At 44.1% G+C, this 26,174-nt stretch overlaps 1 protein-coding gene across 3 annotated transcripts in view; it reads right to left on the minus strand.

The window, feature by feature from the left end:
• Pigg (phosphatidylinositol glycan anchor biosynthesis class G (EMM blood group)) overlaps positions 1-23,309 on the minus strand; it is a 45,359-nt gene extending 22,050 nt beyond the window's left edge. For all 3 annotated transcript variants that reach the window (XR_013344414.1, XM_026381552.1, XM_026381553.2), the window contains exons 1-6: positions 23,007-23,309; positions 21,993-22,198; positions 17,167-17,376; positions 15,686-15,874; positions 14,726-14,867; positions 2,233-2,445 (exon numbers count right to left, since the gene is read on the minus strand). Coding sequence is in view for 2 of the 3 variants with exons in the window: in XM_026381552.1 (XP_026237337.1) it covers positions 2,233-2,445; positions 14,726-14,867; positions 15,686-15,874; positions 17,167-17,376; positions 21,993-22,198; positions 23,007-23,160 (1,114 nt within the window). In the remaining variant the exon portion in view is untranslated. The remainder of the gene's footprint in view (positions 1-2,232; positions 2,446-14,725; positions 14,868-15,685; positions 15,875-17,166; positions 17,377-21,992; positions 22,199-23,006) is intronic.
• Between the last annotated feature and the right edge of the window lie 2,865 nt (positions 23,310-26,174).

Consider the following 26,174-nt stretch of genomic DNA (forward strand, 5'->3'; position numbering starts at 1 on the left):
AGTTGGTGTTTGATATGCCTGGACGTGGCAGAGTAAAGCATTTGAAAATACAATTCAACAAATTATAAAAAAATGTTCAACACCCCTGGCAAACAGGGAAATGTAAATCAAAACTACACTAAGATTTCATCTCATTTCAGTCAGAATGGCAATGATCAAGATTACAAATAATAATAAATGCTGGTGAGGATGTAGGGGGAAAAGTACACTCATACACTGTTGGTAGGACTGCAAACTCAAACAACCATTCTGGAAAGCAGTATGGAGATTCCTCAAAGGGCTAGGAATGGAACTACCATATGACCCAGCTACCTGACTCTTTGGTATTTATCCAAAAAGTCTAAAATCAGCATACTACAGTGACATAGCCACATCAATGTATATAGCAATGCAATTCACAAAAGCCAAATTATGGAACCAGCCCAGATGCTCGTCAACAGATTAGTGGATTAAGAAAATGTGGTACATACACATAATGAAATCTTACTTGGTCATAAAAATAAAATTATGATATTTTTCAGCAAATGGACAGAACTGGAGAACATCATGCTAAGTGAAACAAGTCAGACTCAGATGATCAAGGGTCAAATATTTTCTCTCATATGCTTAAGCTAAAGAAAAATAAGGGGAAAAGGTGGGGTGGGGATTGGATATCATAAAAATATAGGGGAAGACCAATGGAGTAGAAGAGGGAGATTGAGAGGGAGGGAGGAGGGAAGGGAAAGGGGAGAAAATGAGGAATGAATTTAACAAAATCATGCTATATGCATATGTCAGTATACCACAGAGGATTCTACCTGTATGTGTAGGTAGAAAACACCAACCAAAAATAAATAAATGAGAGGAAGGATGATCAGTGGAACAGAAGGAGGGAGAAAAGGGGGCACCTGGGACTGAAATGGAATAAATCAAATTCCATGCATATGTGATTTTGTCAAAATGAATCCAACTACTGTGTATAACTCTAATGCTCTAAAAACAAACAAAACAAAACTCAAATATCTACAGAGGGCCTCAGGAAGGCACATTCTTATCCAGGGACTGTTTTTAAAATTTTTTGTTCCTCCCAGGACCATTCCTATTGGCACATAAACATCCTTTGTAGCTCTGGCTTAAATTGAAAACACTTGCTCTCAGCCCCACATCAACCCAGTCCATTTCCCTGCTCACCTTCGGTTGTCCTCACCTGTACCACCCCAACCAGGCTTCCCCAGTATCCCGTTGAGCTGGTCTGCAGGTCCTGATGAGCCTGTACTGCCAGGTCAGCAGTCAGTTCCCAGTAGTTGACACAGTTGCCCACTGCTTCCTCATGAAACTCTGTTCATGGCTTCCTGGTCACTGTGCCCCACGACCCTGCCTTGCAAACTTGCTCCTGTCAAACTCTTGCCCACAGCAGTGCATGATAGCCCCCTTTCACTGCCATGCTGAGAACAGAGGCCCATCCTTCCCATGGGTTTTCTATGACCTTGTATCCCAGTGCTCCAGCAAATCCTGTTTCACTCCCTTCAAAACATCCACAGTGTAACTGCTTCTCCCAGATTCTACTGCTTCTCCCAGACTCCACTGCCACCGGCAGCCTCCTCTCTCCTCAGAGCACTGCAATTGCTTTCTGACTCATTTTCTCCTGAGAGCCTTGGAAAACACAGGCCCAAGATTCTGGGCTTGGTGCAAAACCCTGCAGTGCCCCCCACCTTACCCAGAATAAAAGTCAAAGCCCTCCGATGCCCAGTGGGCCCCCCTATCTCTCTGATGTCCCTGCTGCAGCACCTGGTCTCCTCAGCCTGTGGGGCTCCCTCTTGGGCAGCTACTCAAAGGTAAGTTGTGTCGCCAGCACCCACTCCTGCACTCCCCTTCCCTGTGCATTCTTTCTCAAGGTAGCCATCTGGCATCTACCATGGTACTTTTCTTTCCTCCCTCTGGAAGGTTTTGTGAGGACAGAAACCTTGTGCCATGTGTGCTTATCTCCAGTGCCTTTAACACTCCTTGGCTTATAAGAAGAACATGGTGAATGTTAGCAGAATGAATACGGTTATGAAGGAACCACACCTAGATGATACATCTGTGGGGGCTGAGGCTGACAGGTGAGGTTCTGAGGGTCAGGAAGGCAGAGACAGGCTGGAAGAGCGTGAGACACAAAGTAGCCCATGACGACCACAATGCACAGCACAAAGCACATGGGAACACGGGGCACAGATGGTGACCTCAGAGGCTGGGAACTGCCAGTTAGCTTACCTTTCTCATAAGATGGCATGTTCTCCTGCAGCAACTTGCTGAGCTGCACTGTGTTCAGGTGTAAGAATCTCAGTTGTTCCCTCACTGGTTTCCCTTCTACAACTGGGAATAAGAGACTCCCCACACTGTCTTTAGGAATTGGCAAACCAAGTCCAATTGCCAGTGTTGCAGCCAAATCAGTCTGCTGGACACGCTTTGGGTGTCGGATGTCCCCTAGAGAAGAGAGAACATTCTAAATGACAGGGAGATGGTATGCATTCTTGAATTTGGCCTTCTACAAATCACACATCTCTTCAAAACATTCACCATAGACTCACATAGAAACCACATCCTTGCTTTGTGTGTTAAAAAAATCTACTGAATGACACCTTCCTGGGAGAGACTAACAAACAATTCAGTACTGCATGAGTTGCTGAGCAGGGCTGAGCATGGAGGTGGCAGGCAGTTCTGCATAGGCCAAGAGTGGTCACTTTGGTGATGTCAACAGTCCACACTAAACCTGACTATATTAGTTTCAGAACACTCTGGGTTCTCTCTAGGCCCCCTGGCCCAGCTCTCTCAGTGGCCCCTGAGCAGATGCTTCTCCTGGGGATATCAGAATGAGGCTGAATTTATTGAGCAGGTGTCACCCTTGACTTGGAGCTGTAAGACATCCGCCTGTAATGAAAGGTCTTCAAGTCCAACAGCAGCAGGCCAGGCTGCTAGCCCCTTGCAAGGATGGTGGGTGTGGTGTCAGGACACTGCAGCTGGCTATCCTGCTGGTTCCTTGCAAGGATGGTGGGTGTCGTGTCGGGACACTGCAGCTGGCTATCCTGCTGGCTCCTTGCAAGGGTTCGTTCAGGTCCTGCTCTGCCACTGTCCAGCACAAACTTGAAGAAATTCAGCCTGGTTGAGTTTTCTCATCTGTAAGGAGAGCCAGCAGCCCCTTCCCCGCCAGAGGCTGTGAACAGGCCTGCAGGTCTTCCTCTGTCACTAGGAAGTCTACCCCGATGGCCCAGCAAGGTGTTGGTCTCTTGGATACTCAAGTGTGACTCTGTGCAGATTTTACTTTAATTGTAGTAATTTATGGCTGTGCAGACTTTTTCATTTGGTCAAATTAATTTTCTTGACTGATCCTTTAACAATGGCTTCTGGGTTGTGCTTAGAAGGAACTTTCCACTACGATTTTATTATTTGTTTTCTTCCAGTATATATATTTAATAATAAGCTAAAACAAAACAAAAGCACAACACAGATCCACCCCCACCTGCCCAGGTCTCACACTTCTGAGATCATATATCTGCCAGAGATGGCACAGGTGAGTCATACACCCCTAACTATCAACTTTGGGTGCTGATAACCAGGTTGGGAGGTTGAAAGTGAGGGAGATGTAGAAGGGCTTAAGCAGCCAGGGCAAGATGGTGAGTGAGAAGGTCAGAGGCAGGACCAGAACAAAGCAGCATGGAGAGGGTCTTCTGATGTGGTCAATATCCTGGTTAACAAAAGTGCTTGTGAACACAAGCAAGGCCCAGACAGACACTTCTGTACTTGTGCTCGTAAGCAGGGGATCCGATAGAAAAACTGAAGTAGACAGGTAGACAGAAGGAGCACCGATCAATAACAGTGAGAAGAATGTGGACAGGGGAGGAAAGGAGGAAATTCCAGAGACCATAAAAAGAACAAGCCAAAACTCCCCCACCAGACACCCAGCTCTGAGGCCCCTTCTCTTTAGAAAGTCTATCTCTGTCACTTTTAGAATAAACCTGCTGCTTGCTTGCTCTCTCTGTGTCCTGTTCTTCAATTCTTTGCTGAGTGGAGACAATGAACCCAGTACTCCTAGAGGGTAATGAAGGACAGAGTAAGGTCTAAGCAGTTCACTGCATCATCCTGAATATGAACTGGAAGAATACAAACTCAAGCCTGTTTTATCTTAGATTTCCTTACTCTGTCCAGAGAACAGAGGGGCCAGCATCAGCAGGCACCTCCATCTCTGAGAGGGTGGCCCTCAAACAGTACTTCCACTCAAAGGAAAAGGTGGAAGCTGATCAGGTCTCAAGGACACAGCACAATGGACTAGCAACACTGCACAGACCAGAGGGCCAGGAGAGCGGACAACTACCACCAAGGCCTTGTCTAAAGGACTTAGGAGCTGATACAAAGATATTCCCATTGGCCAAAGATGTGGCAATTGTATACTAAAAATAACTGATGAGTGGAATCAAATCAACATGCCTAACTCCATAAGTTCACGATACTAAAAAGAAGAGCAAACTTAGTTGTGAACTCATTCATCAGAATGAAATTGGTGAGGAATAACCCCCATTTCTTGTCTCTCTTTTTTTTTAAATTTAAAATTCTTTTTTAAAATATTTACTTTTTAGTTGGACACAATATCTTTATTTATTTATTTTTATGTGGTGCTGTGGATGGAACCCAGGGCCTCACACATGCTAGGCGAGCGCTCTACCGCTGAGCCACAACCCCAGCTCTCTTGTCTCTCTTATATAAGTGATAACATTGGGCAACAGAAAAGCAGGCACATGGGGGAGCTTTCTTTATAGCATTATTCTGGCTGCTTTGGTTTGAAGGCATCTCCCAGAATTGTGTGATGGAAGCATCATCTCCAATGCACAGTGCTAGGCCTGGGTCCTCTGGGCAGGTGTCAGCTTATGAGGCCAATGCTGTTATTAAAGGGCTTGGCAGAAGGAGTGAGTCCTTCTTGCCCTTCTGCTTTCTGCCATGTGAATATCAGCACCCCTCCCCTTGGTAAGAGGCAGCATTTAAGCTCCAATGTGGAGATGGAGTGCTCCATATTTCATGTCTTGGCCTTGGCCTTTCCAGGCTCTAGAACTGAGAAAGAAACTTATTTTCTTTTAAGTTATCTATCTGTGGCATTCTATTATAGCAGCTCTCATGGACTAAGGCACTGGCTAAGAAATAGGAAATACCTATAATAGTTAAAACAACATGGTTTACAAACTCCACTGAACTACTGGACCTAGTTGACATTCAATGGCTGCCAGAATCACAATACAGCAGATAGCCAGAGACTATATCCTTCCTGGGGCAAGCAGCCCTGCTCAGACCAGACAGGACAGACCAAATAGATCAGAAAAGGACAAACCGGAACAAACCAACCAGAGCAAATGAGACCAGACCAGAACAAACCAGAACAAAGTAGACCTGACCAGAACAAACCAGACCAGACCAGACCAGAATAAATCAGAATAAAAAACGAACCAGAACAAACAGACCAGACCAAAGCATACCAGAACAGACAGAACTAAACAAACCCACTGCCTGAATCTGCTTGGTGTCTGGGTCAGAGGAAACCCATAGGATGGATAGAGAAAGTCTCAGTTAACAGTGAAGAGAACAAGCAGCAAAATCCATTGCAGGAGACTCCGTGGGACAAATAACCGGCTTCTTCAACAGTAAGTTGTGGTAAAATATAATTTCAAGATATTGCCGCTTCTATCAAGGGATAACAATAAGGACCTGGTAAGAAGTCACCAAGGTCCCTGTGGGCCTGCTGCACCAGAAGTTTCTCTACTAGGGGTGCTAACAGTTATCCTGTTGCTGAGGTAATGGAGTCTTGCATGGGGTTGCTTATCTTTTGTTTCTCCTACTAACAGCTAATTTCTTATAATTACCCTCTCACTAGTCATATAACCTAATACCTCCATATTCTCACATCCTACCTCATAAACATCTCAGCCAACCCCCCAGACCCCCTTCTTCCACTAGAAACTGTAAACCATTAAGCAAACCTATTGACTATATGGTAGAAGATAACCGAACTCATCATTTCTGATTATAGTGACAAAACTATAAATGTAAAAATAGAAGCTAACTGATATATGGCTGCACGTTGGGTACACTGAGTGCTGTAATATTGATTTCTTCCTTAATAGTGAGGTATTGATAACCTATAGGGACACTATAAGACAACAGGGCAGAAGCTATGATACCTCAGATAACACTGCAAGAGAGAGAGATACATAGACATCATGAAAAAATAAGGGAGGAAAGTGCCCCCAACAAACCAAGATACTACAACAACAGAATCCATAGATAGCACAGTAGTGAAATGTCAGACAAGGAGTTCAGAATATACATAACTAAGATGATTTGGGAATTAAAGAACGACCTAAGTGAGCAGATAAAAGCAAAAACCAATCACTCCAACAAAGACATAAGAGACCAAATACAGGCAACCATCAATGACACCAACAAAGAGACAGGAGAGCAAACACAGAGGTTGCAAGATATTATTTCAAGAAAGAGAGAGAGATACTGAAAAAAAAAAACAAACAGAAATCTTTGAAATGAAAGAAACAATAAGACAATTAAAAAACTCAACAGATAGCATCACCAACAGACTAGATCACTTGGAAGACAGGACCTCAGATAATAAAGACAAAATATACAATCCTGAAAATAAAGTTGACCTCACAGTGAAGATGGTAAGAAACCATGAACAGAATATCCAAGAATTATGAGATACCATCAAAAGACCAAATTTAAGATTTATTGGAATAGAGAAAGGTTCAGAGATTCAAACAAAAGGAATGCACAATCTCTTCAATGAAATAATATCAGAAAATTTCTCAAGCATAAAGAATGAACTGGAAAATCTGATAAAAGCCGCCTATAGGACATCAAATGTATAAAATTACAACAGATCTACACAAAGACACATTATAATGAAAATGCCTAGCATACAGAATAAGAATAGATTTTTAAATGCTACAAGAATGAAAAATCAGATTACCTATAAGGGAAGACCAATTTCGATCTCAGCAGATTTTTTTTAACCCAGACTGTCAAAACCAGGAGATCCTGGAACAACATATACCAAGCTCTAAAAGATAATTGATGCCAACCAAGAATCTTATATCCAGAAAAATTAAGCTTCAAATTTGACAATGAAATAAAAACCTTCCATGATAAACAAAAGCTAAAAGAATTTACAGCAAGAAACTCTGCACTTCAGAACATTCTTGGCAAAATATTCCAGGAGGAGGAAATGAAAAACAATAATGAAAATCTGCAAAGGAAAGAACTACAGTAAAGGAAAAACCAACCAAAGGAGAAACCAAGTTAAGCTAAATACCAAAAATAACAAAAATGACTGGTGATACAAATCACATCTCAATAATAAGCCTAAATGTTAATGGCCTAAACTCACAAATAAAAAGACATAGACTGGTAGATTGGATTTAAAAAAAGACTCAACAATATGCTGCCTTCAAGAGACTCATCTCATAGGAAAAGACACCCACAGACTGAAGGTGAAAGGCTGAGATAAAATGTACCATTCACATGGCCTATGTAAACAAGCAGGGGTTTCCATCTTCAAAACAAATAAAGTAGACTTCAATTCAAAGTTAATCAAAAGGGATAAAGATGGACATTTCATACTGCTTAAAGGAACTATTAATCAACAAGACATAACAGTTATAAATATATATGCCCCAAATAATGGAGCATCTATGTTTATCAATCAAACTCTTCTCAAGCTCAAGAGTCAAATAGACCACAATACAATAATTCTGGGTGACTTTCACACATTTTCTTCACCACTGAATAGATCTTCCAAACAAAGCTAAAAAAAAGAAACTATAGAAATCAATAATACAATCAATAACTTAGACTTAACTGACATATAAAGAGTATATAATCCATCAATGAGCAAATACACTTTTTTCTCAGCAGCATATGGATCCTTTTCTAAAATAGACTATATAGTATGCCACAAAGCAAATCTTAGTAAATAAAAAAAGTAGAGATACTACTCGGCATTCTATCAGACCACAATGGAATGAAATTAGAAATCAATGATAAAATAAAAAATAAAAGATACTCCAACACCTGGAGACTAAATAAGATATCAAAGAGGAGATTAAAAAATTCTTAGAGGTAAATGAGGACACTGATACAACATATCAAAATCTCTGGGACACTATGAAGGCAGTTCTAAGAGGAAAGTTCATAGCATGGAGTTCATTCCTTCAAAGAAGAAAAAGTCAACAAATAAATGACCTAACATTACTTCTCAAAGCCCTAGGAAAAGAACAAATCAACCCCCAAAGCAGTAGAAGACAGGAAATAATTAAAGTCAGAGCTGAAATCAATGAAATTGAAACAAAAGAAACAATGGAAAACATTGACAAAACAAAAAGTTGGTTCTTTGAAAAAATAAATAAAATTGAAAAACCATTAGCCATGCTAACAAAAAGAGGGAGAATACTCAAATTACTAACATCCGTGATGAAAACGGAAATATTACGACTGACACTACAGAAATACAGAAGAAAATTAGAAATTATTTTGAAAATTTGGACTCCAATAAAATAGAAAATATCAAAGGCATCGATATACCCAAACTAAATCAGGATGATATACACGAATTAAACAGATCAATTTCAAACAAGGAAATAGAGGATGCTATCAGAAGCCTATCAACTAAGAAAAGCCCAGGACTGGATGGATACACAGCTGAGTTCTACAAGACCTTTAAAGAAGAACTAACACCAATACTTCTCAAACTATTTCATGAAATAGAAAAAGAGGGAGCACTTCCAAACACATTCTATGAGGCCAATATCACCCTGATTCCAAAACCAAAGAAACATCAAAGAAAGAAAACTTCAGACCAATATCTCTAATGAATATAGATGCAAAAACTATCAACAAAATTCTGGCAAATTGAATACAAAAACATATCAAAAAGATAATGCACCATGATCAAGTAGGGTTCATCCTAGGGATGCAAGGTTGGTTCAACATACAGAAATCAATAAATGTAATTCATCACATCAATAGACTCAAAGATAAAAATCATATGATTATCTCAATAGATGCAGAGAAAGCATTTGATAAAATATAGCATCCCTTCATGTTCAAAATCGTATAAAAACTAGGGATATTAGGAACATACCTCAACATTGTAAAAGCTATTTATGCGAAGCTCCAGGCCAACACCATTCTAAATGGAGAAAAACTGAAAGCATTTCCTCTAAAAACTGGAAAAAGACAGGGTTGCCCTCTTTTACCACTTCTATTTAACATAGTTCTTGAAACTCTAGCCAGAGCAATCAGATAGACAAAAATAATTAATGAGATACAGATAGGAAAAGAAGAACTAAATTATCACTATTTACAGACAATATGATTCTATACCTAGAAACCCAAAATATTTCACCAGAAATCTCCTAGAACTAATAAACGAATTCAGTAAAGTAGCTGGATATAAAATTAACACCCATAAATTAAAGGCATTTCTGTACATCAGTGACCAATCCTCAGAAAGAGAAACTAGGAAAACCACCCCATTTACAACAGCCTCAAAAAATACAATTCTTGGGAATAAACTTAATGAAAAAGGTGAAAGACTTTTACAATGAAAAGTACAGCACACTAAAAAAGAAGTTAAAGAAGCCCTTATAAGACAGAAAGATCTACATTTGATAGGCAGAATTAATATTGTCAAAATGACCATACTACCAAAAGCACTAAATCAGATTCAATGTAATCCCAATCAAAATCCCAATGATATTCCTCACAGAAATAGAAAAAGCAATCATGAAATTCATCTGCAAAAATAAGAGATCCAGAATAGCCAATGCAATCCTTAGCAAAAGTGAAGCTGGTGGCATTATTATTCCAGACCTTAAACTATACTTCAGAGCAATAGTAACAAAAACATCATGGTATTGGCACAAAAATAGTCCTATAGACCAATGGTACAGAACAAAGGACACAGAGACTAACCCACATAACTACAGTTATCTTATATTAGACAAAGATGCTGCCAGGCATGGTGGTGCACGCCTATAATTCCAGTGGCTCAGGAGGCTGATGCAGAAGGATTGCAAGTTCAAAGCCAGCCTCAGCAATTTAGCAAGGTGCTAAGCAACTCAGTGAGACCCTGTGGCTAATAAAATACAAAATAGGGCTGGGAATGTGGCTCAAGTGCCCTGAGTTCAATCCCTGGTACCCCTGCCCCCTGCCAAAAAAAAGTGCCAAAAATGTACATTGGAGAAAAGATAAGCCTCTTCAACAAATGGTGTTGTGAAAACTGGAAATCCACATGTAACAAAATGAAATCAAACCTCTATCTCTCACTATGCACAATATTCAATTCAAAGTGAATCAAGGACCTAGGAATTAAACCAGAGACCTTGCACCTAATATTAGAAAGAATAGGCCCAAATCTCCATCATGTCGGATTAGGCTCCAACTTCCTTAATAAGACTCCTATGGCGCAATAATTAAAACCAAGAATCAATAAATGAGATGGATTCAAACTAAAAAGCTTCTTCTCAGCAAAAGAAACAATCAATGAGGTGAACAGAGAGCCTACAGAATGGGAGAAAATCTTTGCCACAAGCACATCAAATAGAGCACTAATCTCTAAGATATAAAAAGCACTCAAAAACCTTAACACCAAAAAACCAAATAACCCAATCAATGAGCCAAGGAACTGAAGAGACACTTTTCAGAAGAAGATATACAATCAATCAACAAACATATGAAAAAATGTTCAACATCTCTAGCAATTAGAAAAATGCAAATCAAAACTACTCTAAGATTTCATCTCACTCCAGTCAGAATGTCAGTTATCAAGAATACAAACAACAATAAGTGTTGGCGAAAATGTGGGGGAAAAGGCACACTCATACTTTGCTGGTGGGACTGCAAATTGGTGCAGCCAATCTGGAAAGCAGTATGGAGATTCCTTGGAAAACTTGGAATGGAATCACCATTTGACCCAGCTATCCCATTCCTTGGCTTATACTCAAAGGACTTAAAAGCATATTACAGGGACACAGCCATATCAATGTTTATAGCAGCACAATTCATAATAGCTAAATTGTGGAACCAGGGCTAGGGTTGTGGCTCAGCAATAGAGTGCTTTGCCTAGCACATGCAAGGACCTGGGTTCGATCCTCAGCACCACATAAAAATAAATAAATAATATAAAGATACTGTGTCCAACTACAATTAAAAAATATTTTTTAAAAAATTGTGGAACCAACCCAGATGCTTTTCAGCAGATGAATGGATAGGGAAACTTTGGTACCTATATACAATGGACATTACTCAGAATTAAAAGAGAATAAAATCATGGCATTTGCAGGTAAATGGATAAAGTTGGAGAATATAAAGCTAAGTGAAGCAAACCAATCCCAAAAAACCAAAGGCTGAATGTTTTCTTTGATATGAGAATGCTGACTCATAATGGCAATGGAGGGGGAGCTTGGGAGGAATGGAGGAACTTTAGATAAGGCAAAGGGGAGGGAGGGGAAAAGAGGAGGCAAGGGGGTAGGAACGATGGTGGAATGAGTTAGACATCTTACCCTAAGTACATGTATGAAGACACGAATGGTGTGAAATACTTTGTGTATAATCAGTGACTTGAAATATTGTGTTCTATATGTGTGATATGAAATGAATTGCATTCTGCCATCGTGTATGACAAATTAGAATAAATAAATAATAAAAAAGGAAAGAACAGCAGTGGAGGTGATCATGTAGACCTAAGAGATAGTGCAGAAACACATTTCTTCTGCTTCCTCTGAACTGATTAGAAAAGCAATGATATAAAACTGTATGTATACCATCCTGCTGCCAGCTGCCAGCTGCCAGCAAACAGAAATGCAGCATGTCTGCAGGGCAGAGCTGTCCAGGAGGAAAACACTGATGCCCTCCCAAACACAGCACACAGTGTTCACAGCAGCAAAGCAGAAGCAGCCGAGGGCCCCTCCACCAGTGAATGGGAATGTGGTCTGTCCACACCATGGAATATGGTTCCACAACAGAAAGGAACAAAGACCAATGAGCCTGGAGAAGCATTACCTTAAGTGCAGCACTGAGGCTACAATGGGACCACTTCCCTGCATGTGACACATTCAGGAGGCCCATCCACAGACACCAAAAGCAAAGCAGGGACTGCCCACACTGGGGGGAATGGAGGGCAGGGGCCAAAAGCAAGGGGCCTCTTTTTGAGAAGATGGAAATGTCCTAAAATTGACTGTGATGACTCGCCCATCTCTGTGAAGATACTATAGGGCACGTAATATGGCTCAAGATGTGGCCAATGGGGGTTAAGAAGCACCTGCAGCTGGGAAGCCAGACAGAGCCACTATCAGGACCCAAGCCCGTTGTACCCACAGCACTCATGGACAGCTGCCACTGATTCTTTATATATATATATATATATATATATATATATATATATATATATATATATTCTTTATATATATATTTTAGTTGTAGATGGACACAATACCTTTATTTGCTTTTATGTGGTGCTGAGGATCGAACCCAGGGCCTCACGCTTGCTAGGTGAGCACGCTACCACTAGCCACAACGCCAACCCTACTGATTCTTAAATACAAGCCTTAGAGGTGAAATGTTGGCATTCTGATACACAATGACTCTAACATTCCCACATAAAGAATGCCAGCTTGACAGTCTCTTTTTCACCTTCTCCATGGCAAAGGCTGTGCCTGCTCCCTTTTGTTAATCCAGTGGTGCCCAGCACAGCAGCTGGCTATCAGAGGTGCTCAATAAACCCCTTTTGAGTGACCAAACAGTGGATGAAGGGAGGGGCCCTCTTTCAGATATGAGAGATGCACAATGACCTTGCCCAGGGTATGGATGTGGAATCAGGCACCAGAACTGGGTGCTGTGGCTCAGTGTGTACACCAACCAGGAGGCAGGCTTTTAAGCTGGCACTGGGAAAGGCTGGGTTATAAGAGCCAGTGATACATCTTAGGGGCCAGACACCCAAGAGGAGAAAGCTATGAAGAGCTAGAAGCAGGTGGAAGCACTTCCCCAACCATTCCTCCCTTAGTTTGAAGATTCATTCATTTAGCAAATAATTCTTGGCACCTGTCACACATCAGACAATGTCTGGGGCTCTTGGCATATAGTGGTCCTGCCCCCCTCTGGCTCAGTGTGGAAAGAGAAGGCAGATTGCTGTGAATCCCACAAACAAGCCTATAATGACAAAGCTGGTGAAGAATGATGCAGGGAGCACAGGGTGCAGTGGAAGAGCTGACAGGTGATGTAACTTAGACTAGGACCAAGGGGCAGGAGACCACAGGGGTGAGGACAAGGGTGTTGGCAGGTGAGGGAGTGCCTGCTGAGGGCAGAGGTAGGGTACATAAGCAATGGGGAAAGTGGCTAGGATGAAACAGTAGGGCTGGCAAGAAGCCTTTAAGGGATCTTTATCCTAAGTTCAACCACTGAAAGGTTTTATGTACAGGGAAATTTGATGGAAAGGAATGTGGAGAGTGAGGAAGAAGTGGGGCAAGAGGGACCCAAGTGGATAGTGGTGACATTTGTGGCAGGGATAAGGAAGGACAAACTTGGGAGACAGTTCAGGTGTGAAGCTGCCACACTGGCTCTATCTATGAGATCCAAGTTCAGGGGCAGGGGAGCAGCTGGGTGTATACAGTTTTGGAGGTCAGAGAGGAGGAAACCTGGCAGGTGTGGCCTATCTGTGGTATTTTCAACCACTGATGCAGAAGTGGACAAGCACACCCTTAGGAGCTAGGGTAGAATAACACAAAAAAGCAGACTGCAAAAAAGATCAGGAAAGAGGCTGAGCTAGCAACAAGGACTGAGAAAGAGAGCTGGGAGAAAAATCAGAAAAATGGGCAGCTCCAGGAGCTTTGGGACCAGCATGACTGATACTGCAGGGTGGGTGAGACCAGAGTTAGAAACTATCCATTGGACTCAGCTGCATAATATAAATAATTGCTGCATCCACTGTGAATGTGTCAGTCAAGTTGTGGAGGCACAGGCCAGACCCATGGGGACTGACAGGATCGCAGGGTGGGTAGCCCTGAGGAGCTTACAGCACTGTGGGTCAGAGAGAGTGTCACATCAGACACTGAGAAATGGGCCTCAGCCAATCCTGGTCTGACTGCGTCCCCAACTGGCCGACACTGTTGTTCAATGTGTGGCTTTACACAGCAAATATATTTTTAAAAGTTTACGTATTCACATTTCCTTCAGTCATACATGCAGTTCAAATTTCTAAAAGCTGCTGGCAGTTTTTTTTTTTTTTTTTTTTTTGTGGGTTGAGGGGTACTCAACCACTGAGCCACATCCCGAGTCATTTTTTGTATTTCATTTAGAGACAGGATCTCACTGAGTTGCTTAGCACCTCACCATTGCTGCAGCTGGCTTCGAACTCGCAATCTTCCTGTCTTAGCCTCCCCAGCTGCTGGGATTATAGGCGTGTGCCACTGCACCTGGCTGCTGGCAGTGTTCTTTTAATAATTCCAGATACCCAGGCAGTAACATTCCAACAACAAAATTCCTATACAGAGTATTTGTATTTTAAGAATTACAGCAAGGGGTGTGAATTCCAAATCCTTACTGCCCCTCTCCCCTTAATTCTTATTCCATATGGCTTACGATATTTGAAACCTGTTTAGTTTTTAAGAATTAAAACCAGACAGTTTCACAATGTTAAACGCTGCTAAGTTCTCACCGGGTCTCCTTTCAAATGAAGAGCTGATTAGGATCAGAGGTGTGCTTACTTCCTCTGTGGAAGAGGCCCCATGACTCCCCGTCTCCGACATGCCGTGGTCCCCACAAAGAACCAGCAAACTGGGTGAGAGAGTCTCTCTCTCCTGAAAGGCAAGGGGACCGGGTCAGCTGCCATCACACTGCAGAGCATGTGTGATCCTGCCAAGGAGCAGTGCAGATTTTAGCTCTCCTTCATCAATGGGCACTCCTCAGCAAACTGGATTTCTTCTTCCATGAGCCTAGAGCCAGACTGAAGGGTCCGAGTCAAGTGATGGCATGGGAGAAACACTGGACCAAGTACAGCTCAGAGAGTGCAGGAAGGCTGTTTGTGGTCTCCCAAGCTAAGGATTTGTCATTACCACTTCCAGACTGTGAGCCCCAGGCATGAGACTCCCAGTTTCCTCATCCGTCAGTGGACGTATTACAGGACTGTTTGAGGATAAAACCCCAGCGCCCAGAGAGAGCTCTGAGCCATGTGAGGAGATTCCGTGAGCCTTCACTGCTCCTGTTGTGGCAGCCAGGCTCTGCTGGGCCTCTGCTGCTTTCCTGGCTGGCACCCACCTGCAGGCAAAGTGTCTACCCCTCTCTCCCTTTAATTCTCTGCTCACACTGTGCAGGTCCTCACAGAAGGCCATTTAAAACTATGGCAGGTCTTCAGAACAGGGGTGCCGCTCCCTCCACCCGTGTTCTCCTTGGCACCAATTGCTTTTGAACATACTGGTTTCTTGGTTATTACCTTCTTATTTGCCTCTCCTGGACAGAATATGAGCTCCACTGCCAAAGAACAGTGAAATGGAAGGTGTTCAGGATTACTGGGAAGACTGAGCATAGCCAGGAGTGTGGCACTCACTTAAGTAGGTCTGTTCTCTGAAGATCAGCAATGCTAAACCCATCCCCATGCAATGAGCCCCAGAAGTCTCACCTTGGACAGCAGTGAGGTGTGAATCTTCATCAGGATGCTGTCCATTTCACTAAGCTTGCGCCCAATCAGGGGGCTGTTGGGCCCAGAAATGTGGCCAATGTGGTCCAGGCCCAGGTAGTGGAGGATTAGCATGTCCCAATCTCCTCTTTTTAATACTGTATCCAAATGCCTTGTGACGTTATCATCTACCTTTGAAGGGGAAATGTGCATGTAAATGGCTTGCCCAATTTTCCCTGCCAGGGAAAAAGCAGCGCCATTTTAAAATCTAGGGGTTTATTTTACTTTAGGTCACAGGACTCATGGGAACTGAAAAGACAAAACACAAATCGAGACAAAAAAAATCCTTACGTCATTAAAAATAAGTAAATGAACATTAATATTAGATTAAGTCTCACTGCTATTGTTTTTATTTCTCTAAGTTGTGGACAGGACATATCATACAGATAATTTAAATGAGCAAGGGCTGATATGACAAAAAATTTTTCTGTGGGATCACTGCTAGGCTTAACTAAAAGCTACCCAAAGGAGCAAGTTAAATTGTCCCCAAGTTGCCATGGGGTAACAAGGGCAAAGGGCAGCTAAGACAGGACAGTACCCAGAGTTAGAGTAACCAGCAGTCCCACGAGAAGGCTATTCTTGGAAGGAAAGAGACAGCACTTATGGGCTCTTGTTTCTGAAACAAACACATAATGGAGAGATTAGCAGCTAAGCAGCTCCTGACCTTGCTGGTAGCCTGCTCAGCCCTGACCCCTCAGCTAGCCCTTTCCCTCCCCCAATACATCTACTGCAGAGAGAAGTGTTCCTGCGCACAGGCATATACACTGTGGGAAGTGCATTACTGCTGGTAAGTAATGTGGTGCCTGCCCTGGTAGATGGGAAAGGGCATACCTTTGGAGAAGGTACCTGTGTGAGCAGGACCACAGATGCTCCCCAGCTGTGGCACACTGAAATCTGAGGCCATCTGACCCCAGCTGCCAAGATAGACATGCTGGTATACTGGTGCTCCTGCTCCTGGAGCCAACTTCTAGCACATGGGTCTAATCCTACTCTTCCTTTGCTGGAGTCTGCACCCCAGCATAGGCCAGTGCCCCTCAGGACCACCTGCAGAACCAAAAAGCTAGAGGATCCCTGGCAGTGGTGGAGTGCTACATCTGTGCTGTACTGGATGCTGCCTCCCTGTTCTGCCTGCTCAGGAAGCCCCCACTCACCCATCAGAGTCTGCCCTGACAGCTCCTCTGCATGGTGCCCTTCCCCATCCTCAGTGGGTGTTCAGCTACTCTGTACATGGGCTCCACAGACTTCTCCTCACACCCACACCTGGGTGCATGTCCCCAGTTGTGACTGATTACACGGATGAATGATGGTTGCAATTTCCCACACTACTCCATAAATTAATAAATGTCACATTCAAAATAACACTAGATGATGATGGTGCCAGGCTCTATCTAGGATGGCATATTTCTCTTATTTTAAAAACTGACCTCTGTATAATCTGACACAAAAAATGAGGTTGTTCCATCATATTCCACAAAATGCTTTGGAAATAACTTAACCCATGTTTCATCTCCATAAAAGATCACTCTCTTCCCAGCTGCTTTTGCTTGTCTGATCACACTGTCTTCCAGTAGTGCAGGAGAATTGAGGTTCCTGATGACATCTACAAAGCCAGGGAGGCTCCCTGTCATCAATGCCTGTGGGAGAAAACACTTTACAGTTAGACTGCTGAATCCAAAGGCATAGCAACAGAGGCAAAAGACTACCTGACAACCTGACAGGTGAAACAGGAAACTGGGCCTGCCCAATACTGGAGGCTGAGCCAACGTGAGGATAGTACCTGTGTGAAGCAGGGCAAGCACAAAGATACTGCTCAAAACCAGCCAACCCAATAATGCAGACCTGACTAAAACAAAGAGCATGGCACAGAGCAATTCCTTCCCTGATAAGACAATAAAGGAAGAGGCTAGGAAGAGTCAGACAACAGCAGTGGCCAGAGAAGCCATGCGCTAGTGAGCTGAAACACCTCATGTGGCTAAGTATGTACTTAAGTCACGAACTTGAGTTCCACTCCAAACTCGGACAAGTTTCCAGCAAGTCTAACTATCTCTGAATGACAAACAGGAGGAAAGCCACCTATACTCATGACTCCTAGGAGCTCTCAAAGTGAGCAGGGCCCTTTGGCCACCATCCCCAATGTTGTGTCATGTTTACTGAAGGAGAAGGTGGGTGTGACATATTCTTGTATCTATCTAATAATGCAGAATTGAGTTAACAACCACCCCCATTTTTAGCATAGAACTTGAGGCCACAGTGATAGATCTCATGGTTTGGAATTACACAACCACCCTTAACATCATCACCCAGGGACCTGTGCCACAGAAAATAGGAAAATGGACAATTCCAACAAGTGTAGGAATTCTGCCAAGACTTCTTCAATAGCAAATAGATGTGAATGTGTGTGCATGCGTGTCAATGGAGATCAAGCTGGGAGCTTCACACATGCTGGGCTAGAGCCCTACTACTAAACCACACCTCTTGCCAAAGAGAAATGTGAATTAACCAGACATCTGGAATGCCAGGGGGCTGAGCAAATACTCTCCCCCAAGAGTGATGGAAAACAGGCAAAAATATCAAAAACAACCATTCAAGAAGTTTGAAATTCACCAGAACTGTACAACCAACCGAGAAGCATGTATTCAAGAAAAACTACTGTACCTGTTGTTTCTCATAGGGCTGCTCCTGCCTCCTCCCCTCCCAGTTCTGTGACATGGCAACCATGAAGAACCTGACCTAATGTGACTGTAGAAAAGCCCCATTCCCAAGAAGTTGTGCAAACAACAGGGAAGGCCAACGACACAAGCAAAAGGCCAGCCAAATATTTAAAATGGGGATCTAGAGCAAGAGACAGTTATAGCTGACATTTTTAAGCTCCACATATTTCTGGGAATCCAGAGTGGTAGCAAGAACCCCAGTCACCTGTTCCTTCTCCCTGAGCAGGGAGCCCTACTTAGAAAAACAGTGACAGAGCAGGCTTGACTGAACAGTGCCTGTGAGTTCCAACCTACAAAGAGGGTGGACACCATACTGCATGATGTGCTTGGAAAAAAATGATAAAAAATAACAAAACAAACAAAACCCTAACCACAATTAAGCAGAGACATCATTTGCTGCATACTCTGGGGGAGAAAGACTGTACAGACTAGCTCAAACAAATTCGTACAGAATAAGAGCAACAACTACCACTACTGCTCCCAGCATGGGGGTCAGAATTCAGATTTGAAGTAGGGTTGACTGGATATACGTTATCTGCTAAATCTCATCATACTGTATATACAAAAATATGTGTATGGCACTGTATGAAAATCATCTCAGCTCATTTAAACTCTGAATGCAAATTCCATCCCCAAATCCTACTCTTATAGGCAACCAGGGACTTGAGGTGAGTGCCATTTCAGATTCTTTCCTATATGCAAACAATCTCAAATTCTAGAAACATATCACCAACCTCTTTCCCCAGGAAATATACCACTTTATTTAAACACACTTTATTTAAACAGTTTGAAAGTTGGAGCTCAAAGAGGACAGAGGCTAAGCCACTAGAAGGTTTTAAGAATGGCAGAAGTGTGATCTGACTGAGCCATACTATGGGCAGAAGGAGGTGGGGGGAAACGTTTGTTGTCCTGGCTGGAAACCATGGCAGATGGACCACAGTGCTAACAGAGGAAATGATGGCCCAAGCTAGGGACACCCACCCACACCCACAATACCTCATAGCATATGTTCACCTCATTCCTTGTGAGGAACAGACACTACCAATCTTTTAATTTTTACAATGTGACAGACAGACCTGGTGTTATGGATTGTTTTTAATTTGCCTTGCTCTGATTACTAGTAAGGTTGAGAATTTTCTATGTTTACTGACCACTTCACATTCTTCCCTCATAGATTTCTTTATGTCCTTCCCAGGTTTCCCCTGGATTGTCCATCCTGGATCTGATCCCACCTTACATATCATGGACTAACCACCTTATTTGTTTTGTCTACTGTAAATAATTTTTTCAGTTTATCATCTGTTAGCAAACTTTTTTGCCACATAAAAAGTGTCCTGCTTTCATACAGTCAAATCCTCTCGCCCTCCCTTTGTGGCTTTTACAAAGCCGTTCGTTGCTCTCACTCTAGTTTGAGTTCCCACTGATTAAGGATAGCTGGTTCTACTTGGTCATCCCTTGGCTGTGGAGAATGCAGCTGGCAGCTGGGTTGCAGTTGCAGCCCCAAGAAATCTGAAGGAGACATCCATCTGTCATTAATGGTGTTGCTGTGGCTTTAGGAGGAGTGGACTCTTGACTTCTCAGAACTAGGGAAAGCTATGCAAACACGCTTTAAAGAGGACTTACTTTGTCATTCTATTTTTCAGTACAGTTGTAGGACACCAGAGGCTCTAGAATCAGACAAATAGGGCCATGCTCAGTTCTGATGCTGTGATTTTACCTCCATGAGTCTCTACTCCCTCCTCTGGAAATGGAGCTGAGTACAGTACCTTTCTCACAGGACCAACTCATGGGGCTCATTTGAGGGGAAGCCAACATGCTGGTCTGGACAGAACCCAAAGCTTGCAGAGTACTTACACATTTTCTCAAACTGGAGTCTCAATAACATTTTTATTAAAACAATAAAGGAGAAAAAGTTCCTTCCACAGTTCTGACAGGGCTTAATCTCTGAAATAAAGACATCAGTGTCCCTGGTGAACAGGAACCTGACACCTTTCTTTTAACTTTGACAGTACTTTCTGCTTTCAACAGAAGAGCAGCTTCTGGGAGACTGCTCCTGAGCATGGTGATGCAGATGCCCTCCCTCACCCATCACTCCATCACTGTCCCCCTTTTCAATTCCTTTCACATACTTATATTTTCTGTCTTTCCCATTAGAAAGTAAGTTCAGAGACTGTTGCTGTCTTGTTCTCCAATGAATCCTTCTAGTCTAGAACATGATGAGGTGTGTAGCAGCTGCTCAGTATCACTGAGTAAAAGACATACCACATCCCAAGTTGGCAGACAGCATGGGAAACTCACAGAGTCATGGAATGATACAGCACTTACCTGCCTTCAGTCCTAAACATTTTCTTTTTCCATCCAGTGGACAGATTTACTGAACACCCACAAATACTGCCTCCAAGTCTTAAATCAAGTAGCAGCTCATTCTGATCCAGTCTTCGAACTCACATTATCAATCAGACACAGATTTTATACCACACAGCATGCAGTACAGCCACACTCAATGCCTCAGTTTCTTCTGCCCCCACTCCCATACTCATTCTACCAGTCTCTGAATGTCATTTCCTCATACAAGCCCCACACCCACATTGGGTATCACATTCTATTCTTTTCCATCATGTGCTCATCACACTTTAACACTTTATAACTGCACATTTATTTTATGCTTATTTGTTGAATAGAATGTCTATGTATCTCTCCAGAGACTAAAAGCCCCAGGAAAGCAGAGATACTAACCCACCCCCAACGTATCCCCATCACAATATCAACATATGATAATCTATAGATAAAATTTCCTTGGGCTGGGGATGTGGCTCAAGCAGTAGCACGCTCGCCTGGCATGCGTGCGGCCCGGGTTCGATCCTCAGCACCACATACAAAACAAAGATGTTGTGTCCGTCCGCCAAAAACTAAAAAGTAAATATTAAAATTCTCTCTCTCTCTCTCTTAAAAAAATAATTATTAAAAAAAATTTCCTGAGACAATCAATAGAGTTTTATGTTTTTATTTATCCATGATTCTTGGGTAAAGCACTAGGTACTTGAAAACCACTCTTACCAAGCTGAATGGGTTTATGTAGTAGAATTGTGAGAGCAGATGATACAGTTTGATCTTATGTATTCTGCAATTTTGGGCAAGTCAAATAATTATCTGAGTTTGCTTTCTTATGCATAAAGTCAAGATTAGACTTGGCAACTCAAAACTCTCCTTGCAGGGTTGTAACTAACCCATTGATGATTAAAGAGAGTAGGCTACAGAGAAGGATGTCTCTTGGGCTGGCCTGGTTGATCTGGATTTAAATCCTTTTTACTTCCCATGATGCCTGAGCTCTGGCTACTTGACAAGGGACACAAATCACAGGTCTCAGCTCCACCCTGACTGTGAAGCATCGTTAATGTTCTATCACCCCGGTAAAACTGACAGCACCAAACTAATTTTCACTTAATGGAAACTGGGACTCCAAACAGAGGACTACAGAATCCCTGTAAGCCTTCAAAAGAGCCAAACCATGATTTATAAAAAAATCAAGTCAAGCTTACCTTGATTCGAGGCATAGTCACTGTGGGTGGCTTTGCTTCAGCCACAAAACTGTGAGATGCTCCTTTTTCCACAAGATAACTTGTGTAGGGCATATACTTCACACCCTTTGACCCAAACACAAAATCATCTCTCAAGGCATCTATCAGCACAATGACAACTTTATTGAAGAGAGGAGGTGGTAGCTTGGTCCAGTTGGAACGGGCTCCTAAAAGTGTTTGAAAGAAAAAAGGGAAATTACAATTTAAACTTACCATTTAAGCGCCTTCAAAACCTTGCTTCTGTCTGCTTCTCCAGCATACAACCTGTCCTATTTGTGTATGGCAACCCAATAGAAGGGCTGTTGTTGGTAGGCAGTGCTGGAGAGAAGAAGGTGTTGATAGTGAGTAAGCACAGGGAGCCCCAAAAATAAGCAGTGGATTGCCCTTAGTATGGCAAGGAATAACTGGGGCAGGGGTAAGTCCTTACATGAAAGTCCCTGAGTGTCCCATTCAGGAACACTGACCTTGACCTAACGATGGGTGGCCTTGCAAACTGCATTTACATGGCCGGTGGCTGGTATTCTGTGGACCTGGTCCAGAACCAGGGAGCTTTTACCTAGTGGGTACTGCTGTGTAGGTGAGGGACAGGAAGGGGCCTGATGCAGAAAGGCCTTAACTACCGTGGTCTAAAAACAAGGGGGGCCAGGCTTGGGATAAAACAGAAAACGTGAGGGATCAGCAGCAATGTGACCTATTCGGAAAAGTTGGGGGGGGGTGCTCTCTGGATGGGCAGAGGGAGGGATGGAGCCTGGGTACGCGGAGCTGACTGTGGTAATCCAAGGAAAGTGGCGGAAGGGTCGGTGGCAGTGGGTGCCAAAGTTGTAGGGCACTGAAAAAGGCACCTAGGCGGTAAAAGCGGTTTCTCGGGCTGGGGACCACAGGGGAAGAGAAGCCCCTCCCCGGAAAACGTCGGGCTCAGGGGGAGCGTCCTCTGCAGGAGGCAGGGCCGGGGGACACTGGCGAAGGGATCCGTACCAGCAGCAGGCTCGGGCGCCGGGGGCTCTGCTCGGTGCTCGGTCCTGGAAGAGGAACGAACGGGAGCCGGGAAGAATCCCCGCAGGAAGATCGCGACCCCAAGCACTTCAATGGCTACGCAGCTGGCAGCGAAGGCCCCGGAGCCCAACCGCATCGTGTCCACCCGTCGGGCTAGGGAACGGGCGGGACTCCACCGAAGTCTTGCCCAGCGACCGCCGCTCCGGGTCCGCTAGCGGCTTCTGAGCAGGAACCAGCAGACCTGACTGACAGGCGTCGCCCCAGCTTGGCGTCACCTCCGCCCGCGCGCCGGAAGTACGCTAAGGGGCGGGGCTGCCGAGAGTTCTGGGGCCGCTTTTCCCACGGGTCTCCGCCCTCAGCACCGGCCCCCAAGTCATTGTCCTCTGGCAACGTCCTCCCTAGTCCCAGCGGGTCCCGGTCCCTGGGAACGCACCAGCCCCGCCCCCTGGCAATGCCCCCACAAGCACCACACCCTCCGCTAACGCCCCCGAGTCCGAGGTCCCCGGTAACGTCCCACGAGTCCCCGCCCATCCGGCAAAGCTCCCAGTCCCCGCCTCTGGCAACGCCTAGAGTTCCCCCCCGTCACGCCCCGGCGAATCCCCGCCCCCGGCAACGCGCCCCAAGCACCACGCCCTCCGCTAACGCCCCCGAGTCCGAGGTCCCTGGTAACGCCCCCAAGTCCCCACCCCCTGGTAACGCCCCACGAGTCCCTCCCTACGCGGCAGAGTTCCCAGTCCCCGCCTCTGGCAACTCCCGGAGTCCCGCCCCCGATAATCCCCGGCCTCTGGCAACGCCCTTTAGCCGCGTGTGTGCTGCATGGCGAAGGCCTCCCCAAAGGCTGACAGGTGACTGCTCGGCCTGCGCTTTTTTTGCCCTCGCATTCCTCGCTTCGTGCTGCGTGTGGTCCGCAACTCAGAGAGGAGCCAAGAAACGCAGTCCTGAGTTTCTTGGGCAAGATTACCCTGAAGCTGCAGGCCCCCGCATCTGGCGACAGTGCTGGCTGAGGCTGGCAGATGAAGGCCCGGCATTTCGCCTCAGAGGGAGTCTGCTGAGGCCATCGAGCTCCATGGCACCCTGAAATTAGGTCGAAGCCAGTCTCCATAGGCGACTACGCACCTGCCGCCCACGCCTAGGTGGTGCCTTGCTTTCTTCAGGCTCTGAGAGCCTTCCCTCCACAAGTCACATGGAACAAAACCTCTTCTGTGGTTCTGCTCCGGGACACCAGGCCCGAGGCCAGCTTAAAGTGTGTCATGGCATTAAAGGCGACGATCCTGCGACAGGTATGTCGCCCTAGGCCATGAGCGCTGCAAGTAGCCTTCTACTTCTCCCCAGGTGGATCCAGCCGGGCGTGTTGGTGGTGACCACCACTGTGATGGCAGCTGAGTTTGTGTAGTTCTACGTGGACTGAAGGCACTGGTAGGCAGTAGAGCAAGTCCTGTATTTTATTTGTTTTTGTACATAATGTTTACAACTCAGTGAATTTGGGGTAAGATACACTAAGAAACCATCACCACCATCAAGGCAGTAAATTCCTCCTCCAAGCTTTATGGCTTTTTTTCTTTTTCTTCTTTTTCCTTTTCATTTTTGTGAAAAAAAAAAAAAACGCATTGTAAGATCTACTTTTTTTGGGGGGGGGTGTTACTTGGATTTGAACTCAGGAGCACTCGACCACTGAGCCACATCCCCAGCCCTCAGTTGCTTAGTGCCTTATAGTTGCTGAGGCTGGCTTTGAACTCCTGATCCTCCTCCCTCAGCCTCCCAAGCCATTGGGATTACAGGACTGCGCTACCACGCCTGGCTCTAAGATCTACTCATTCAGTGCATTTTAAATATGAAATATTGCCATAGGCACTATGCTATATAGTAGTAGACCACAGAACTCACCTAGCATAACTGAAACTTTGTACCTTTTAATTTATTTCTTTTTAATTTTTCTTCCCATTTATTCTTGTTACTATTATTGATTGGTACCCCCCTCTGCCCACACATCTGTTTTTTTTTTTTGAGAATTTTTAATATTTATTTTTTAGTTCTCGGCGGACACAACATCTTTGTTGGTATGTGGTGCTGCTGAGGATCGAACCCGGGCCGCACGCATGCCAGGCGAGCGCGCTACCGCTTGAGCCACATCCCCAGCCCACATCTGTTGTTTTTGTATTGGATCCTCTAGTTAGGAGCTCAAGTATAGAAGTGTCTATCTGATTGGGTCCCCCACTTGTGTCCAGGAGCCTTTTGTCAAACAGGAAATTGACCTCATTAGAAGACCCTCTCCTTGCTCCTTTGTTCTGGCCCTGCCCTTGACCTCCTCACTCATCACCTTACCCTGGCTACCTAAGCTCTTCTACATTGACCCTAATCCCCTCTCTCAGAGGATACCCCAGCTACTGTTGGGAGTTGGGGCAGTGACTACTTATTTCAGGCTGACAAGGGGCATCATCAGAGTAACAGGGATATCCTTCTAAGGAAGTTCTAGGACAAGTGGGAAGCAGCAGGCCAATCCAGAGGCCAAGACTGATGGTATATATCAGAGGGTCTGTTGATGGATCCATGGTAGAAGTCTGGAGGGATGGCCATTGGGACTCCATTTTATTGCCTTTACACGAAAGGAAACAAAGTGAATAAGCAAACTGATAATGTAAGGTCCAAAAAGAAGAATAAGCACCAGGGCTGTAAGAGCCCAAGGAAAGGCAAAAAACATAAGGCAGCTTTTATGGCTTTGGATGATCTGTTGGACTGTGTCCAATAAGCCCTTTTCTGAAAATATTTTCTGTTTTTGGGTAAGAGTGTTATCTCTTTCCAAATAGTAGAAGTGATCAACTTTAGAATCTTCCACTGGGATGCTTCAGGGAGTAATAGGGTGTCCTTAGGAGAAACCCACCATTCTCTATGCTCTACTTGGTATCCCTACAGCCTGTTGAGCCTCTTCCATTGGGAGTTCAGAAGACAGAAAATAATTTTCCCATAGGAATGTGGCAATTGAAAAACCCTGTAAAGCAGGCTTTGCAGGGCTACATCTGCAGCCATATTTCCTTTAGCTATTATGTTCATAGTTATTATACAAACTCAATATGTTTTACTCTTGTTAATTTTATTTTATATTTTCCTTGTATTTTTTATAACTATCGTCTGTTAGTGCCTTGCAAAAGTACA

Source organism: Urocitellus parryii, chromosome 10 (genome assembly GCF_045843805.1).
Source record: "Urocitellus parryii isolate mUroPar1 chromosome 10, mUroPar1.hap1, whole genome shotgun sequence".
Lineage (NCBI taxonomy): Eukaryota > Metazoa > Chordata > Mammalia > Rodentia > Sciuridae > Urocitellus > Urocitellus parryii.